The sequence below is a fragment of the Plodia interpunctella genome, chromosome 21 (genome assembly GCF_027563975.2).
Source record: "Plodia interpunctella isolate USDA-ARS_2022_Savannah chromosome 21, ilPloInte3.2, whole genome shotgun sequence".
NCBI classification, from domain to species: Eukaryota; Metazoa; Arthropoda; class Insecta; order Lepidoptera; family Pyralidae; genus Plodia; species Plodia interpunctella.
The window spans coordinates 4,587,999-4,607,746 of NC_071314.1; the positions used below are offsets into that span (position 1 = coordinate 4,587,999).

Genomic DNA, 19,748 nt, shown 5'->3' on the forward strand with positions numbered 1-19,748 from the left:
GCACCTACGAGTGCAAGCGAAAAGCTGGAACACCTGTTCCAGTTTCCAAAATATTGTGTCGCAATACATCAAAAAACTTTCTTTTATGTCCCTCGAAAACTTTGGGGGATTAGTATATAGTATTTTCAGCACAATACACGTGTATACTGTATAGCAACGAAATCGTTGTAGTTAAATTTGAAACACAGAGTAGTACATTTTTTGATTTGAAATCAAAGACGCGAGTACTCTGCGAAAACGAGATACAGCCTAAGTAGCGAAATGACATGTACTTTTTAGTCCTATAGAAAAAATTACAGCCGTTAGCGTGGCGCACTTTACTGGTTACGATGCATCCTATTGTTGACGAGCTCCAAATGTGCTACAAGCACTTTTAATCCAATTACATACATAGTCAAATCTATTGTATGGATTCTTATGAAATTTAGTACACGGGTAGTAGTACATTTATAACAAGGTACTCTTCACTTACATCTTTAATCCGTAAAGATTAAAGTACTAGTTGTTTGTATTAATTATTGTTACTGGGAAACAGTATCTCATCGGGAGGAAGATAGTTGTCCATTTTCAGATTTTTTTTACCCTATATGTTACGCTATGCGCTATACCCTATATGTTACGCTATGCGCTATACCCTATGTTACGCTATGCGCTATACCCTATATGTGCGCTAATAGGTCCAGCGGTTTAGTGGTCAAAGCTTTAGTTTTTATAATATTAGTATGGAAGTGTATCTCTAGTATGATATTCCCCCCGCAAAAATTGGCAGAAATATTTAAACAAAAAAGATTTTCAAACCCCCAATTCCGCGGTGTATTTATTTTCTTTGTTGATGTGTGGAATCTTCTATGTTTTTGCTTCAAAGTAGAAATAAAACATAATTTGCATCAGAAAATATAATAAATCTTAACATGTCATACAACTTAAAAACATCACTTATGTTATCTGCACTATTAATAGTGACAATGTGCCCGACTTTGCACCTAAATAATAACTAAAATAAATACGTCTATCAACTAAACTAAATCTAAACACAAAATTAAGTATCAAATCACAGTAAAAGTGTTGTAATCATTACAACATAACAATACTTACAAGCACAGCTTACAAGGTAAATGGCCCATATTAGATGGTAAAATTTACTGGTATATAAAATATGAAACATCATGAAACTTTATATTTAAGAACACTTTATAAGAATGTATTGTAAGTACATAAAACGTAGTACTACGAATAATTACATTGTATTTTGTCAATGGAAATTACACAATAATTGAGCAATTAATAAACATTCGCAGTCGAATATGTCATAAAATTCTTATTAATAACAGGCAAGATACTGAAGTATAAAGCGCCAAATAGATTCTTGCGCGAGTCGCTCGCGAACACCGCGATAACCGAAGATGATTTCAGGCCTTCCGTTCGCATTCTCTATTTCTAGTTTGGGAAATCAATCTAAAGAAATGAATAGCCCCAGTTTGCCAATGTAAATTGACAACCGAATTGTGAATCTTTTGTAATAAGGGGTGTGCCTAGATAAAACTTTTGTTAAATTTTCAAAACCTCTCGCTCTCTTTTTCGCGTCGCGATTCGCGCATACATGTATTTGGCGCCTTTCATTGTCATTATCGCGGCAATCTACGGCTTGTATGATAAATATTGTGGGCACAGAAATTAGGCTAATTATTATGTTTGCATCGTTCGTAGCCTGAACAAAGCTGTTATTCGAAGCGCACTTGTCGCGTAAACATCTCCGCGCACACTTCCGCCGTGTCTTTGGTAGAGGCCGACCTATGCTCGTCCGCTTCAGTGGAGTCAGAGTCGAATTCCGACGAAGTTTCAGGAGATTTCCTTCCGTTTGACATGCGCTTAATCCCTACTTCAGTCATCAAAATCTTTTTTATAACGTCGTCCGAAGACACTTGTGAAGTGTGCTCTTTGCGATTTTTGTTGCGAAGTTGTTGCGCTCTCTTTCTAATATCGGCAAGAAATCCTGTCGTCTCCTCGATGCTCTCCTGTGAGACATCTTGCGGCGCCCGTCTGTCGCTTAGATCCGTCATGGACTGCGCCAAATCTGTCGAAGATCCTTTAATGTCTGAATTCGTCGATAAGGATTCTATGGATGCGCCGACACTTCTGAACGCGGCCATCCCTTCCAGAATGGAGACATTATATTTTTCACCGTCTTTTGATCGGATTATCACTCCGTTCGGCGCCGTACCGAGCAAATAGGGTTCATTTATTTTCAAGTTGAATATTTGGGGCAGATAGCAGTCGGACGCGGTGGAGGCTAGAGATGTGGTGTCACAGGTGCAGGGCGGGGACCTGTAGACCTCCTCCGTGAGGTAGACGATGGTGACCCTGTCCTCCCCGATCACGTACAAGAAGGGATGTACAAACGCCCAGGCGTGCACGGCCGCGCTCCACTTGGGGTCCTCGTGACGCGTGCGCTTGCCGTTCTCGTCGAGGAACACGCCCAGCTCCGAGTAGCAAAGGAGTATTTCGAGGGGGTTTTCTCGGATCAGTAATATTTCCTTGGGCGGTGAATGTTTTCGGGCGGCGGCAGCTATGATGGGTTCGTCCATGGCGAAGGCCTCGAGTGCGCCGGCGGGGAGGGGGATCTTGAGAGGCTTGTCGCCGGCGACGTAGAGCGCGCGCGCGGTGAGCAGGAGCGCGTGCGGCGCGCGGTCCACAGTGAGCGCGCGCGCCGCACGCAGCTCCGCGTCCGCCGCGCGCAGCACGAACACGCGGCGTCCGCACGCCGCCGCCGCCACCGCCACCGCCGCCTCTTTGTCGTCTCCGGTCAGGGCCTGGCGGTAAACAAAATCATGTCGTTTGAAGTATGCAAATAAGTTGAAAATTACAAAATTTTTGTTCAATATACTGAAATTGGTATCTATTTAGAATAGGACCACTCCATTTGTAAAAACGACAACAAAACATCTAATACATCTAGATGCATTGACTTGTGTTCTTGGGACACAGTAAAACACAAAGCACATATTACAAAGTTACTATACCTCTAATGTAGAAAAAGCGTAATCATTCAAAGAAGCTGAACTGTTTGAACAAACCACTAGTCGATGCGGCGCGGTGTTGTCGGGCAGCGACACCGGCTGCAGCGCGACGGCGGCGCGCAGCTGCGGGTCGCGGCGCGCGGCGGACGCCAGCGGCCGCAGCGCCGCGTGCCGCAGCCCCGCGGCGCCGCTCACGGCCACGCGCGCGCCGCACAGCGCCAGCGCCGCCAGCGCACGCTCGGGCTCAGTCGGCCCGCACAGCTGGATGGGGCCGCGGAGAGAGTGCAGGCCGTCCGGACCACCTGCGAACAATTATATTGTAGTATTCGAAAAAGAAAATGGCGTTGCACAGCCGCTATATTTGTTTTTTACGTCACCTAAAAGCACTATGGCAACTAAGATAAATGTACGAATATAAATTCGATCAGTGATTTTGGAGATATGAGGTAATAAAGAATTATATTACTTTTTAAATAAGATACGCGCGAAAAACAATACCCTTCCCATGGCAGTTAGGTAAAATTTTTTTTCAATACGACGAAATAGTTTGTGAACACAAATAAACGTAGATGAGACAAAGAGAAAGACAAAAGAGTCCACACGCCTAAATAAATAACTTCAAAAACTAATACTTATTTCCATAAAATCTAAAATCACGACATATATAAACAACCTTTACAGTAAGTTGAATTTCTTTGAAAATAAATGAAATATTGGTTCAAACCTATACTTAAATTAAAGAATTATTAACTACTAATTTCCATATATTTCAAGATTGTTTAAATAATAAGACTTGTAAGAAAAACAAACTTTGATAATTACATACCAATCAAGACTGCGTCTTCAGCAAGATATAACGCGGTGTTGGGCGGGACGCGGAGTGAACACAGCGTACGGCCCACGTAGCCCGCGCCCAATTCTTTAGACGGGGAGACAACATTCAGCTTGGCGATCCAATCCGCGCGGGCCGTAACGGATTTGCATACAACGGCCACTTCGTTGTCACGCGGAGACTCTTCTAACTTTACCTGCGGGTATAGAACACGAATATATTATTTTTACTGTTTTGGTAATAAACCTTTCCTTCCCTTCCGATAAGTAAATTAGTTTATATAAAAGTCTATGGCACACAACATGAGTAATGCAAGCAATGATTTATATAAAGATATAAGGCCGTGTTACATATCAGGCTCCGTTGGAGACAGATTGTGCTGTTGTGTATCTGAAGTTCGAGTGAAGAGAGATGTTTTGACGTCACAGACACTCACCATGAAGGCTCTGTTGGAGTCCCCGTGCGAGAGATGAGGGGCCTGCGTGGACAGTAGTCTGCCCTTGAAAGTCCTGCCGCTGGTGTTGAGAGAGTGAAGCGAGATGTTGCCGTCAGACAAGGACGCACGCATTTGCTCGCGACCGCCGTCCGACCTGCCGACACATAACAATCACTAAAATGAATTATTGAAGTGTAATTTCACTACGTAACTAACCATTATCCCAACTAATATTATTAATTCGAATGTGAGTTCGTTAGCTCTTTACGGGTTATGTAAAACGACTGATCGCGATAAATTCATAAACCACCAAGTGTTCTTTCTAAATGGGTCATGATCATGAGGAAGGTTACGTAAGCTATATAAAACTTAATTTAGGTTAACTTAATTAAATTTTTTACATACCACACAATTGTAACGAAGTCGTCTCCATCACCATTTGCAAACTCATTGCTCCTACGTCTACGAAAAATTAATATAATTGAGTAGAAATAATTTAAAAGCAATTTGGTACATAGATATACATATATAAAAAAACATACCCATTAATACTGCGTTTCTGTTTCGGTTTTTCTCTTTTTGGCGTTGGCGGACAACTGTATGAACAAAAATATAGTAAAAATATTGCCAAATTTAATTTATAAAAACGAATTATCTGTATTTGTTATACTTACTCTTCTCCGTTCAGTGCTGACAATTTCGATCGCAATTTTTCGACCTCCTCACGCAACTCTCTGTGAAAAGACCAAAGCATTGCATATACATTATTTGAGAAAAATATACTTTGTAAAATATAACTTGATATCACAGCAAGATGAACATTCGATCGACAGGAGAGCAACACAGACAGATTTATTATTTTCATACTATTTGACGTCTGTCAGAGGACTCCAAATTTATAGATATTTTACAAATTTATAGTTTATAGGGAGTTTATAATTGCAGAAGTTCATGAGATATAAGAAATAAAACAAACATATGATCCAAAGTTGGATAAAGAATTTGGAATGTGGAATGTGTGACTCGTTATAGAATGACGTTCCGCACCGGTTGGCGCGGCGCAGCGGCGGCGACGCGGGCGAGCGCCGCCCCGAGCGCCCGAACAGCTTGTTGCTCAGCGAACACTTCTTGCGCGTCGCCTCCTCCACCTTCGCCTGGGGATATCGTGCTTCTATTTTATTTTAAATTCGGCTATAGTTAGAATACACCACGTTTGTCAACATGAGAATCGACATATGATTGATTGATGAAAAATTTTTATTTTATTACCTAAATATTTGCGTAATTATTAAAAAGGCAAGGAATGTTATTTTTGGCTTTGTAGTGTCTAAACATTATTTTTTTATACCAGTTATTACATTACGAGTGGGGCAGTTTGTCGAACTTTGTCGGATTCATTGCTGGAAATAAAATATCTCATACAAACTACGCAGTTTGTGCATTCGCGTACATCTGTCCGAGTTTGGCATTAGTGTGTAGCCGCCATAAGATTGTATAACGTGATAAAAATAAAATTCAAACGAGGATACCAACATATTTAAGGACCTAAAATAGTATATAATATTAAAGATGCTATTAAGCTTACAAGCAAATAAAGGACATATAGTATTGGTTTCTAGATGCATTCATCAATGGTACTAGCGACACTAAGCAGTAGTACTATTTCTGGTATTGAACGGCACTAATAACACGACGGGGCTAGGCAAACCTGCAGGAAGTCGATGAGCTTGGCCTGCTGTCGCAGCGTGGCGTCGGCCTTGGTCTCGCGCGTGCGCCACCACGCCGCCGCCGCCGCCGCGGACTCGCGGGCGCACGACAACTCCTCCTGAACATTACATTTTATTGTTTAAGGCCAAAAATAGTCGCAGATGTGATGCATTGATACCACAGATGGGTTTACTCCCAGTCTCTTCCCAAAGTCGGGCGCAAACCCTACTAGGTTTGTGCCGGACTGTTTGGAAACAACTGGGAGTAAACCCACCTATGATTGCGACTGCGTATGCCACACATGATATGTACTTTCTAAATTCTGAAATTGTATTTCTTTTTTACATTGGAAGAGATTGTACTTGTCTAAGTAAAAATTCTTATATGAGAAGGACCTCTTTTAGCCCTTATAATATTATAATTGGTGCATAAGATCCAAAAGTCAGATAAATAGAAATAAAATTCGTACTAATATTTAAAACACACACTGTGTTTATAAATGTTTATATGAGTGTCTTTTACGTCAAAACCCAGCAATGATTTTATGTAGAGAATGACATGGGTAATCTATGGTCAACAACAAGAGAATAAATAAAAATAAAAACAGTATGATACAGTGCACTAGTACCTGTGTCTCAGCCAGCGAGGCCTGCAGCTGCAACGCAGCGGCGTGGTGCTGGTGCGCGGTAGTACGCAGCGTGGCCGCCTCCTCCTGCAGTTCGCGCACGCGCCGCGCCGCCGCGCTCAGTGCAGCTTCACGCGCCAAGTGGGAGCTCTCTAACTCCGCGTATCGAGCTTCCAGCTCCGACACGCGCTGTTCGCGATTTTGCAATCGTTCCTGGGCATAAACAAATTGGTGAATTCAGAAGTGAGTTTAGTTATCTAAAGGAAAAATTACAGATCCTATGTATACATGTAGAATATAGTTTTACCATTTATTTATTTATTAAAAAGTTAAAGCATACTTTAAGCTAAAGTAGTTTTTTGTCATTATCGCACTTTACAATCTTTGACATTGACGGAAACACGAACTAATATTCGAATGAACGAATGACTAAGCGAAATGACCTGTTCCCGTGAAAAATTCAAGCAGTTGGCAATAGCTAGTTAGATAAACAAATACGGACGTCAGCGTAACGTTACCTGCAGCAGTTTGATTTGACAGTGCGCATGCGCAGCCTCGTCGCGCGCCTCCTCGTGTTGTCGCGCGACGTTGTTCAGCTCGCCCGCCGCCTGCGACGACTGCCGCTCCGCTTCCGCTAGCTTCGAGCGACTTAGCGTTAAATCGCTGCGGAGTCGCTGCAGTTCGCTCTGGAATTGTTTAATAGGATTGAAGCATTGAACTCGACATTCTAACTATTTTGACCTGATTTAATCAATAATTTAAAGCGGTAGTGCTCCTGTGGCGAAGACGTCTGAGAACCTGAAATCATGAATTTGTATACCGACATGACTCGTGTAAAGTAGATTTCATCGACCACAACTTGCTTCCGGTAAAGGAAAACATCGTGGGGCGTTGAAAATAAGTCATCTAATGTGTGAAGTAGAGAAGGCAATGTTAAACCTCTCCATTGATATTGCCAATAAAGTCTTGTGTATTACATTCCACATCGTGGAAAGATCCTTACCCATGAAGAATACATTCCTTCCTCAAAATCGTATTCCTTCCTTTAAATTTTGTGCATCAGACGGAAGTATATACTGGTACAACTTTTAAAAGTTAACTCAATAAGAATGTAGTAGATGAATTTCTATACCTCAAGATCTTTATTTTTCAGTTCATGATGATCAGCCAATTTCTCCAAGTCGGTGAGCTGCTCTTCCAGCAGACTACAGGCCTCTTGCAACGCCTTGTTATTCTGAACAAAAATATATAAACCACATTAATTCCATGAGACTTCTTTAAACTTCTCGAGAAAACTCAAGAATCACAAAATGAATCATAATAACCGTCGCGAAGTGCGAGTCCAAAGCGATCATGACTCTATTGGCGGAGTTGCAGCGGCCCTGCAGCAGGTCGGCGACCAGCGCGAACCGGATGCGGCGCGCCCAGGGGTGCGTGCAGCGCGCGGGGGCGGAGCCCGGCGCCCAGCGCAGGTGCGCCGGCTTCGGCAGCGGCGCCGGCTTCTGGCGCGCTCGCGCCACTATCACCCACACCGGCGACTCCTTCCCCGACCCCAAACGCTTCTGATTCACCACCGTGTTCCTACTCATCATCGCATATACCACTATATCCCCCGCGTACACTAAACATACGAACGCACATTGAACACACCCAGCCAACCTCTGAAACCACAGTCGGAGTCTCTCGCGCCTGTGGTATAACGAATTCGTCCCAAATTTCACCCCTGTCATTGACACGAAAAATAAACGCGGAGTACTCTTGTCTTAGACACGCGAACGTTACAAACTCTTTATAGTAACTGAGTTGGCGAGCGAAAATAAGGTCTCACACAAATTCATCGGAAGCTCACATCTCGATTGGCGAGAATGTACTGCAGTTAAACACGTGAAAGTAAGACAATGATGTTTAATACTGCAATAAAAACAATTCTCTCGCAATATAAACATGCTGTAGTCGCGATATATAAACAATTATAATTGTTGCATAGTGTTGCGATGCGGAGAACTCAGCCTGATGTCACTGTTTGTTGATTGTTCTGTTATTTTTTTGCTATTATAAACATGTTGACTATTGTTAATCTACAGCGGTATTAGTTTTTACGGGCTGACTGCACATTACCAAGTTGCACTAAACTAAGGGAACATTAAATCGTCGCAATATTTCTATATTTTTACTAAGTTAAGAGAGAGCTATTTTCAGTACAGATCATTCTCATCATTTTTTGGTATGCACATCGTAAAAATGGGATTGCGCACACACATTTCTACTTTATTAGGTGGTATAGAGCAGATGCTCAATAGTTATATACACTGCCATTATTTACGAAGCATTTGTAAAGGTATTGCTTTACATTCTTGAGGGCTTGGTATGTAAGTAAACGAATGTACCTATTGTTCAATCAAACTATTGTTTACAATACATAAACAATGCTATTAATTTAACTACATTTTTTATATAAATAAAATACAGCTCTAACTACTAGGGAGATTAATACATTTGTTTTTGTAAGACTTTTCTCCTCACCGAAATAGTTGTGTGTTCGATAGCTAGAATTGTTACGTTATCATGAGCAAGTTTCTTCAAAGTATGAGTGTATTTATTTCATCAAACTTCACCCAAACCAATCAGAAAGCAGTATACCAGTTCCTTTTCTATGTCACTATGGCCAACCATAGGAATAGTTTTCGCTAATAATAAATCAATAAAATAAATTGATAAAAATGTGTTCGTGACACTACCTAGTGTGGGTACGTAGCCCCTTAACAGTAGTACCTGTTCCAGGTCGTCAGCCCGGGCCCTCAGCTGCTGCAGCTCCTCCCTCACGAGCGCGCGCTCGCGGCTCGACAGCTCCTCTTGCTCCTCCGCGTGCAGGCGACGTCTCTCGCTGTATGTCAATTCGCTCTTCAGCTTGCGGATGTCGTTTCGGGAACTACGATTTAGAAGAAAAAAATATTACTGCCACCCATGTAGGTACTATGTTCTCATTCAGATTTTTACCCGTTTTCCGGTTTTTACCCGTTTTCAAGTTTTTACCCGTTTTCAGGTTTTTACGCGTTTTCAGGTTTTTACCCGTTTTCAGTTTTTTACCCATGTCGGGTGGCTAAAAGAAATTGCTTTTGCGATAAGTCCGCCATTTATGTTTAAAGACCTACTTTTGACTTATGTTTTTTCTGTTAATGGTGCAATAAAGAATTCATCTATGTGTTTTCACCTTCCATATTTTTAGTGATTGGATAGAAAAATGACGTTTTGGAATTCTACTACAAGGTAAAGGTTCATTGAACTTGACAAGCTTTTTAATAAATTAATGTTTTTTTTTCTCACCGGTCCACTTCAGCCTGCGCAGTAGCGAGCGTCTTCTGCATCTTATCCATCTGTTCCCGCAGCCGCGTCGCTTCCTTGCTCGCTCGCTCATGTTCCGGCCGCAGTGTCGCTATCTCTTTCTGCAGCTCCAACGCTTTCTGCTCGGCAGTCTTCTTAGCTTCCAACACTGCTGAGAGACGCTCTTCTAGTCGCTTCAATTCTCGCGCTGATGATTTTGCTTCTAGAGACAGTTCGTTGTATTCTTTCTCCTTAAAAAATATTTTCGATTTCTGACACTGGTAAATAAGCTCAATTTAAGGCAGGTCAAAGTGATTACAAATAAAATGGCAAGTGCAGACTTTTAATCTCGATTAATAAGACTAGCATTAGCACTATGTTAATAAAAGACATATTAAAATTCGTTAAAATTATATGAACTTACTTTTCTCCATCTTGCTAAATTAGCACTTCGAGCCTCTTGTTTCAGAGAAGCAATCTCATCGGCGCGAGCCTGTAAGTTATTTCCAGTTTGAGAAAAAACAATAAAACTAAATTCATAAAAAAATACTTACACGAAAAGCAAAATTTTACTACATTTCATTTTTTTTTCCAGTAGAAAAAAAATAAATTCACTCAACTTCCCGTGTTTCCTGGTCTACCTGAAGTCAACCGTCCGTGGGAATGCTATTGTTGTTGTCCTGTTAGCTATCAAGACTACGTGTCCCTTAGTTACCTCGTACGACATTATCGGGAGGATATGAGTTTTAAGGCGCCCACATGCAATTTTTGTTAGACAGCAATCGCACTAACCTGCAATGTAGCCTCTGCCCTTTCAAGCTGTTCTTTGAGTACAGTCAGCTGAGCGTTAGCGACGTGCGGCCCGTCGTCCACACTCTCCGTGTCGCTGTACCCGTCCGCCGCCATCTTGTCCCGCTCGTGCTTGGTTCGCGGCGTGTGCTCGCGCTCGGCGCTCGTTCGCGACACACACTCGGGGCACACCCGCCGCTCTAGAGCGCTCACTTCGCTTTCCAGACGGCGAACTAGTTGCTCTAGTGTTTTCACCTGTGATTTCAAAAGGATGGTACTCTGAACAATATGTAAAGCCTTAAACACAAATTATATTAATAACATTTAGTTTAACCTTGATACCAAGTGTACACAACCTCTGTGGTTTTAATATTGTAATATTGTGAGATATATAAAAATAAACTTATGACTAAAATAAAAATGGCGGTATAAATAAAAACAAAATATTGACCTTCTCCCGATGTCGGTCGTGGTCCTGCAGCGCAGCGGCGGCCTGCGCCTGCGCATCGTCCAGGCGACGCAGCAGCCGCGCCTCCGTGCGCGCGCACTGCTCCTCCAGCGATGTCTCCCGCCGCGCCGCCTCCTCAATACTGCGTTCTAATTCCTGTTTCGTATTAAGTTTTACATTATTTACTAAACTTAGGATGATATATAGCACACTGGATTTTGTCTGCGTGAATTTCCCACGGGCATAGTTATGTTTCCGGGATAAAAAGTATGTCCTTCTCCTTCTTCGACTAAATGTTTGCACAATTTCAAAAAGACTGGTTGAGTAGATAAGCTATCTCATTTATAATATTAGTTAGTATAACTCAGCAACAAAAAAATACTTATGACTACCGACTTCTTAAGCGCAGATCAAGAATGTATGTTATCTATGTACACACCTCATATCATTTACCCTGAATTGACCTTTGTGCAGAGTTAATAGCGGCGAATTTGGGCAAGGTCAATGTCCCGAGCATCGAAATCGAACCGAGAACATGCAGAAGTATAGACGAATTTTAAAATACCATCTTTTAATGGTACCTAATACCATCAAAACCAATGAAATATTGTTATAATTTTTTGCATATTTTAGTGTTCAACAATCGCTCACTCCACCCTGTCAGTTGCGCAGCCACTCTGTATAGATAACATATCATGACATGACCTCCGCGGTGTATTAATCACCAAGCCCGTCCACTATCTAGAGGTCATGGGTTCAACCCCCAACGTGGGCAAAATCAAATAATATATTTACCTGTGTTCACAAATATTTGTCTACATTGAATCTGCAATTCATGCTTAATGTGGCCCATTGAGTGTTGTCTATTTATTGTTATCCATTTATCTAACACTTTTCTACGTTACATAATACGTGCGCAGTTATAAGTGCACAAGCTAATTTCTCATTTTAAGTCTCACCTGAACCTGAGCGTTGAGCGCAGTGACGCGAACCCGCTCCTGAGCCAAATCTTGTTGAGCGATTTTCAGTTGTTCCGAAGACGTGTCAACCACTCGCTGCTTCTCCAAATAGGAATTCTGCGCAAAAATAACATAACAACAAATGAATCTAAAAGCAACAAAAAATGTTTGAAAATTTTATACTGTTCCTGTGAGAAATTAACGCGGGCGAAACCGTGGGCAATAGCTATTTCGATATTCGAGGTATTACACAAACCTTATACTCCAACAGCTCTTTCCTCGTAGCATCCAGATCTCTCTGGAGCGTGGCGTTGTCAACCTTGAGCGCTTCGTTCTCCGCGCGCAGCGTAGTGTTGTCCGCGTCGAGGCCGACCAGCCGCGCCTCGGCCTCGGCCTTGCCTCGCGTCTCCCTGGCTACAGCCGCCTCGGCCGAGGCGAGGCGCGCCGCCACCTCGCGGGTTTCGTCCCCACCGCTAAGGGTTTGTCGACGTAACGCTCGCTCTTTTGCTATTGTATCCTGATAAAAATTTGACCATACATTACAGGAACACAATATATTTGAATATATTCAAATATACTATTTAAAAGGATAAAATATACAAATATCGTTTTCTCAGAAGTCTATGTTTGTTTTTATTACTAATTGTGATGAGATGAAGATAAGTTATGTAGTATACTGTAATTTCAATAAAAATCGCATGCACGAAGGTGAGTAGCTCTACTAATATCTACTGTACTATCAGTCTACTAAATTTATTTATTCTTATTATTTAGGTATCTATCTACTATGAATGGTGATTGGGTGTCAAGTATAAATTTCAACCAGAATTCACTCACAATCGGACGCACGTTGATTTCTGTTAGCCTTCTATGTCGCAAATCATGCACTTGTGTAATAATATCCTATATGTATAGGTAAACGTATTAGTACATATTGGTTGACCCAAAAAAAAAGTAAAATTGAAAGCATTGCATTAGTTTGTTTTTGTATGTATGTAATTTCTGAAATAAGACACGACGTCATACCTTATAATGCTGCTGGGTCATTTTGGCCGCATCAGCCGCAGTCTGCGCACGCGCACACTCCGCATGCAGCTGTTGTATCTGACTCTCCATCCGCCCCACTTCCTCCTTCAACACGTCTCTCTCTCGCTCCATTTCGGCTAAAGCCGCGTTATTGCGCTCGCTTATACGAGAGTTCAGCTCTTGGTTGGTGCGCTGGAGAGCCATGCGCTCTTCCTTTTCCACTTCTACTTGGCGTTCTAGACGTCTAAAAACAATAGGAAACTATAATCTGAAGTCTCGTCTCGTCTCTAAAAACAATAGGAAACTATAATCTGAAGTTCAAAGTATGCATTTAATTTTTATTCACATCTAAACGAAAACAAGATAAACGTGAACTGTTGCGGACAATGAGCCGCAAGGGTTTACTCCGGATTTACAAGCACGAAAACGTTTAGTTGATATAAATTGCTAAAGCATGTTTGACATACTTAACAAAACCCTAACGCAGTCGAAGGTCTGCTATTTTAAACTTTATGCCGACTACACACTATCACCGAACATAGACAGATAGTACAATGACAGCTTCTTTTTACCGTAATGAAAAACCAGCAATGTATACCGAATCAGCAAAGTTCGCGTCCAAACTGCACTGCACTAATGTGTAGCGGCATTAGCCTTACTGTTACTGCAACGGCACCACGGGCCCTCGTGAACTAACCTGAGTTGCAGCGTGAGCGCAGTGATCTCGGCCTGCAGCCGGGCGCGCGTGCGCTCGGCCTCGGCGTCGGCGTCGCGGCGCGCACGAGAGACCGCGTCGGCCGCCGCCGCCTCGGCCGTCGCCAGCTTGTGCTGCAGGGAGACCACTTCGCGGCCTCGCATCGCTGCCAGCTTCTCGGCAGACCTGAGTCAAAATCATATGCTTTTGCTTCAGTCGACACTATGTAATCCAGGTCACATTTTTAATTTTTGAGATTATCTCATCACTCTATAAACTACATTACCACTGCTGAGAAGAAACTTACCATTAATATTTTTTTACTTTTTTTTTCTGTATCAAAGTACATGGTTAAAAAGTTTACAAAACACATGTTATTATCTAAAATGTTACTATCTATATAAGTTTTTACTTCATGCCTCTAAAAAGACATACAAACCAATAAATACAAGGGTTCCTGTTTCCAATTGAAGTAAAGCACCCTAAAAAAGGAATCACTGCAATTACAACTTTAGAACTAACTTGAAAGTAGCCATGTCGATGGCCGTGCAGTCGTGCGACGCATTGAAGCCGCTGCTCATCGTAGACTCTTCACTCTCTTCAGGAGCCACATACGAGTATCCTGCAAAAATGTTGGCATTCACTTCTTTTTGTTCACCTGTTTTGTTGTAACTATGATCAACAAGAAAGCTTCTAAATATAATTTAAATTTAGTAAACAGGCGGTGTTTGCTATATAAAGCAGTAAACATTATAGAAATCTTACCAATAAAGGGCAGTTGCCCAGCAAAGGGCGGGCGGGCGCGGAAGGGCGCGGCGTCGGGGGCGCGCGGCTCACGCGGCGCCCGGGGCAGGTACGCCGCGTCCTCTGGGCCCCGCACACACGGCACCCACGGCGGCACCTAACGATCACATTTTTTTTATGCATCAATAAATGAAAAAAAAAAAAAAACAAAAACACAAATGCTGGCTGAAAAATTGAAACAGGGGTGGTAAAATTTAAAAACTCTATGTAATACTTGGAAGAAAGTACTGTTCTCAACTCGTGTGTAACATTTCATTCTTTAGTGTACTGATATTGCAGTTTGATGATTGAGTTGATTATGTGTTTCCAGTTACATTCCTGGCTGTGAAACTCCGAAGCCCAGTAGAGAATATGGAAAGACTCAATATTAAGGCGGGAATCACATGTCTCCATTCCATCTATCATTACTAAGGGATATCTCCCTGGATGTGAAATTGTAAATCTCCACCCCTAAATACCTGGTCGCGAATGTTGATGGGGGCCGTATGCTGCAGCGCGGGGTGCCGCAGGGTGTCGAGGTAGGTGTACCGCTGGGCTGGCTGCACTCGCAGCAGCCCCGCCACTAGGGAGCGCCATTCGGCCGAAGGGCCCGCGGGCAAGGGTTCGAATGGCGGCGTGGAATCGGGGTCGCGCTCGTATCTGAACACAGTGGAATTATGGAATAATGGAGACAAAAAAAAAATTGTGAGAAAAATTTGTCTGTGAGAAAGTGCCTGTGAAGGTCTAATCTCTGAATAAATTATTTAAGCATTTACTTACTTCTGTATATTGTTGAGCACCTGCGTAACAGAGTCGTCATCCCCGGACGAGAAGGGTCGCCGTAGCGTCACCAGCTCGAACGCGACCACGCCCAGCGACCAGTAGTCCACCGCTGACTGTACGAACAGACAACAATGTTATAAGTATGTCATGTTAGATGAACACTATGATAAAAATATGGTCCATTCAGAAAAACTTGAAGACGATTACTAGACGGATAGTATAGAATTTGTGAAAGTAAGAGATCTTCTTGAAAATTTGTTTGCCTGACAACATTATTGTTTTTTCCAAGTGGCACTGTTTGGTGGTTCTTTTTCGAACATAGACTGCAGTAGCTCGCAAGCCACTTGAAGACATAAAGGGAAAAATTATACCTTTATACTTATTTTACTAACTATATCTGCGGTTTTGGTTCAATTACATCCTTTTCTTTGTGTCCAGTGGATTCGCAATACAAGCTTCGTGCTTAGCGTGGGCCTAGTATTGTAGTGGGTTGTTATTGTAGTATTGTAGTGTGCACACAACAATTTCAATGACATAACAATATTTCCAGCTACATAGCCGTGCGAACCCACAATGGAGGCGGAGAGGACGCCGCGGCAGTACAGCAGACAGCCGGCGTGCGACCCGCGACAGTCGGGCGCCAGCAGCTCGGGCGCCACGTAGTCTGGCGTGACGCCGCCCGCGCCGCCGCCCTCGCCGCTCAGCCGCCCGCACGACCCCAGGTCGCCCAGCTTCACGTGCCCGCAACTACCAGTATTATACAATAAATACACTTCGTACACTTCTTTTTCCACTCAAAGGTTGGCTGGAAGAAATTGCATTTGCGATAAGTCACGACTTTCCGCAAATTTATGACTGAATACCTTATGACTCCTTTGTAAATAGTTCAATAAAGAGTTCACATATCTACTTTCTTTACATATCAGATACCTTTCTAATTAATTTCAGATACCTTTGTAATTAGTACAAAAACATAATATAAAACATAAATATTTTTAACACCTTATATTGTCGGTATTAAAGGGTAAACCTTTAATACCGACAATATATGGCGATGGTGTGGAAAAGAAATGATTCTTTCTCTCTCATCTATACATTAATGGTTAACCCAGTTTCTTCTTCAGCAGAAAGGGATTGAAATGGTGTCACAGTGTAATCTCTACTTTGATCTACATCATTCTGACTTTTGAAGAACTAATTTTTATAAATAGTGCACAATTTGATGCCAAAGATGCGAACTATCTTCCAACAATTTAATATTGAAAATTCAAGTATTCATCTTAAGTAATAGTTTCAAGTAAATTTTTGGTGTAAATAATTGACATCTATTATAGTAAGTTCAATAAACAATTTTCAATTAGAATAGAATTTGAATAGCTAACACATACCGGTCCAGCAAAATGTTGTTAGGATTGACATCCCTGTGCACGTATCCCATGGCGTGGAGCGCCTTGAGCGCGTGCGCGACCTCGGCCACGTAGAAGGCGGCGTCGCGCTCGGCCAGCGGAGCCCCGCGCCGCGCCAGCAGCCCCGCCAGCGCGCCGCCTGCGCACAGCTCCATCACCAGGTACAGGTGGCTGTTGTCCTGGACCATACTTGCATTTTTATATTTCAACATCCAAAAGGTTCATTATTCAAGTGTCTTAATTAATACTTAATATCTAGTTTCAGTCATAGTTTTGCTTCAAAACTTGTTCTAGTTGTAGTATCTATAAGGAGTCTTTCTCTACATATTCATAATTACTCATAGCTGAGGGTTGGGTTCATAGTGTGGAAAACATACACTAGACTTTCTCGTAGTTTGCAATTGCCTTCTACATTTTACACACAAGTGTTAACTTGATTGTTAAATCAACAAAAGTGCAGATTTCCTCACAATGTTTTCCTTCACCGGAAGCAAGTGATAGTTGATAAACTACTATACATAGGTCAGATTGGTATACAAACTTACATATTTTACACATTGAAAAGTATAATTTTTGACTAGTTATTATTTGGTGACATGATAATTATCATGTCATATAATTTAATTTTTATATTTGTATCTACATGTTTTGTTTTTTGTACAAAAATAGGTTTTGTATTGTAACTATTGAATGACCAGCAAAGTTATGAAATCATAATATTATATTTAAAATTTATATAACATATCACCTGAAAAGCGTACTGTAGTCGAGGTATCCATGGACTGTTGGCATTAGCCAGTACATCTCGTTCATCCTCAGCTGCTCCAGCCCTGTGCTTGCGGGACTGCTCCTTGCGCAATGTCTTCATTGCATAAACATCACCAGTTTCTTTTTCCCGCACCATCTGGAATATTTAAATGTTTTCTATCTTTTTAATATATAACATTATTTTTGTGCATTTGTGATTATATGTGCAAACTGTTCTAAAATTTTACTTCAGATTTACGATGTAAAAAATATTTATCATTATAGTTTGTTGAGCAATATACCTATAAATGACAAATACATTTACTTTATGAAGAATGAATGAATCTGAAAATATTTTTATGCTGAATTTTGTTGTAGTAGTGCTTTATGTGGGAGAGTCTATAACTTACTTACATGTACTTCTCCAAAGTGTCCACGGCCAATAGACTGAAGGATATCAAAATCAGACAAACATACACGCGTACGCCGTAGATCAGCCAGCGTGCTACGGTCTGAAATTGTTATAGTAATAGTTAATCTTTTAACTTTGATTATTAGTAATAGGAAAATCAACTCAAGCTCAGCCATTATAAAAATATTTAATAAAGCAGGATAAGGAAGTTCTTTGTTGATATCAAGCAAATGTAAACATGACAAACTTACATTTATCGACAAAAGACCTGACCAATTCATCGCTTTTCTTGACTGGATCATCGTTGCAATCATCATAAAGAACCGTGAGAGCATCCAGTAAAGTCTCGCGATCTAAAATCCTTTTATTCAGTTTACTTGTGGCCCCAATCACCTTGCCAAGGATTTGGCGGTTTAATCGCGTGACGCGCACTGCTATAGCTTCTTTTGAAGGCTCCATTGTATTTCACTATATTATGAACTAAAAATTAATGATTATCTGGTCTATCCATGCTTTTGGTTTGTTTTTATTTAATTTTTACGTATGTGAAACAATACGAACGACCGCCTCGTATTTAAACCGTTATTTTGAAAATTGAATTGTTTGTTTGACATTAGTGTTATAAGTGTTACTATATAAATACAAAAATAGGGTTACCATACTTAAATATATCAAAAATGGTATTCTCAAATCGGCCATAACCTGCTTCATAATTAGGGCTGCACGCTTGAAGATACAGGATAGTGCACGGGTTCCTTTATTGCAACAATTAAAAGATATTCTATGTAACACTAGATGGCGTTGAAAATAATATTTAGATGCAAATGTTCTATTAGACACTAGATGGCGCTGGAAACAATAGTGTATTTTTTTTAAACAATTTTAAGAGAGCTCGTACTATTTAACAGTCGTGGATGCTCGACAGCGAAAGTGTTAAACATACAAAAAATAAAGAAAAGTAAATTGGGAGTAATGATAAGAAAAAAACTAAAACTATTTTTGCTCGGAATGTTGAATTAGGTCGATAGGTAAATAACTAATTAATACCAATACAGCTGGTGTTTACTTATAAAAAAATGTTTACTACCCGTACTAATTATATGTGTTCAGTTACCTACTAATAAGGCTAAGTATTATATCCATAGATACCATCCTAAAGTTATAAAAAGAAAAAAGATTCGTATTTTTCTTCGTAATCAATAAACTCAAGAACTACTGGACAATTTTTGATAAAATTTTTGACACAGATACAGAAACATAGGTTAGTTTTATAAAAAAATATGTATAAAACTAAATTACATCAGAGTTTCATTAACACTTAATCGAAATCCTGTGTGGAATTTTTCCTTATATGGTTCTCATGAAAAGTTTCCATCCTTGTCTACTAATTGCTGTAGGTATTATTATGTCGACAAAACAAAGTAATTTTATGTAACAAAACAACGCAATAAGGTCAAACTCCTGCTAAGTTCGACGGACCGACAGCACTTCCTTCTCAAGCTGGTGTTTTACGTGTTTTATTGTGTCGCTCCACATACATTGCTGGTTTTTCATTTTAGTAAATAAAAGCATTCAAACTAACTACGCAATGTTCACGCATAGCGTCAAAATTTGTCAGAGTTCGGCGACGGTGTGGTATACGACTATGACTTACCTAACGTTAGCAGAATAACCCCTTATTGATTCAGGCAACGATGGGCTGATTTGATTTGCCAATTATACTGTTGTTTAGATATTTACGTAATATTATTTCTGTAAAAAAA

At 41.0% G+C, this 19,748-nt stretch overlaps 1 protein-coding gene across 2 annotated transcripts; it reads right to left on the minus strand.

Moving 5' to 3' along the window:
* Window positions 1-881: 881 nt before the first annotated feature.
* LOC128679302 (citron rho-interacting kinase-like) lies at window positions 882-18,588 on the minus strand. Of its 2 annotated transcripts, XM_053761437.2 has the most exons (31): window positions 18,237-18,588; window positions 17,988-18,085; window positions 17,575-17,730; window positions 16,809-17,005; window positions 15,993-16,167; window positions 15,418-15,533; window positions 15,117-15,297; window positions 14,620-14,755; window positions 14,377-14,476; window positions 13,858-14,040; window positions 13,161-13,404; window positions 12,972-13,037; window positions 12,391-12,651; window positions 12,135-12,251; window positions 11,179-11,331; window positions 10,731-10,982; window positions 10,363-10,431; window positions 9,942-10,189; window positions 9,390-9,546; window positions 7,750-7,851; window positions 7,136-7,303; window positions 6,621-6,830; window positions 5,994-6,110; window positions 5,333-5,439; window positions 4,960-5,019; window positions 4,828-4,881; window positions 4,691-4,747; window positions 4,286-4,439; window positions 3,844-4,045; window positions 3,075-3,319; window positions 882-2,810 (listed from the first exon to the last, which is right to left on the minus strand). In XM_053761437.2, the coding sequence occupies exons 1-31, from the start codon at window positions 18,442-18,444 to the stop codon at window positions 1,722-1,724; spliced, it is 5,682 nt and encodes a 1,893-aa protein (XP_053617412.1). In that variant the 5' UTR covers window positions 18,445-18,588; the 3' UTR covers window positions 882-1,721. The 2 variants fall into 2 exon arrangements, with proteins under 2 accessions (XP_053617412.1, XP_053617413.1); XM_053761438.2 differs by lacking the exon at window positions 12,972-13,037.
* Between the last annotated feature and the right edge of the window lie 1,160 nt (window positions 18,589-19,748).

Excerpts from the sequence above, each read along its gene's own strand:
- LOC128679302 (XM_053761437.2), bottom strand. The coding sequence starts at position 18,444 with ATGGAGCCTTCAAAAGAAGCTATAGCAGTGCGCGTCACGCGATTAAAC. Across the intron at positions 17,006-17,574 it reads GACTACAGTACGCTTTTCAG|GACAACAGCCACCTGTACCT; the intron begins GTGATATGTTAT and ends AGTATGGTCCAG. Across the intron at positions 14,756-15,116 it reads CCATCAACATTCGCGACCAG|GTGCCGCCGTGGGTGCCGTG; the intron begins GTATTTAGGGGT and ends TGTGATCGTTAG.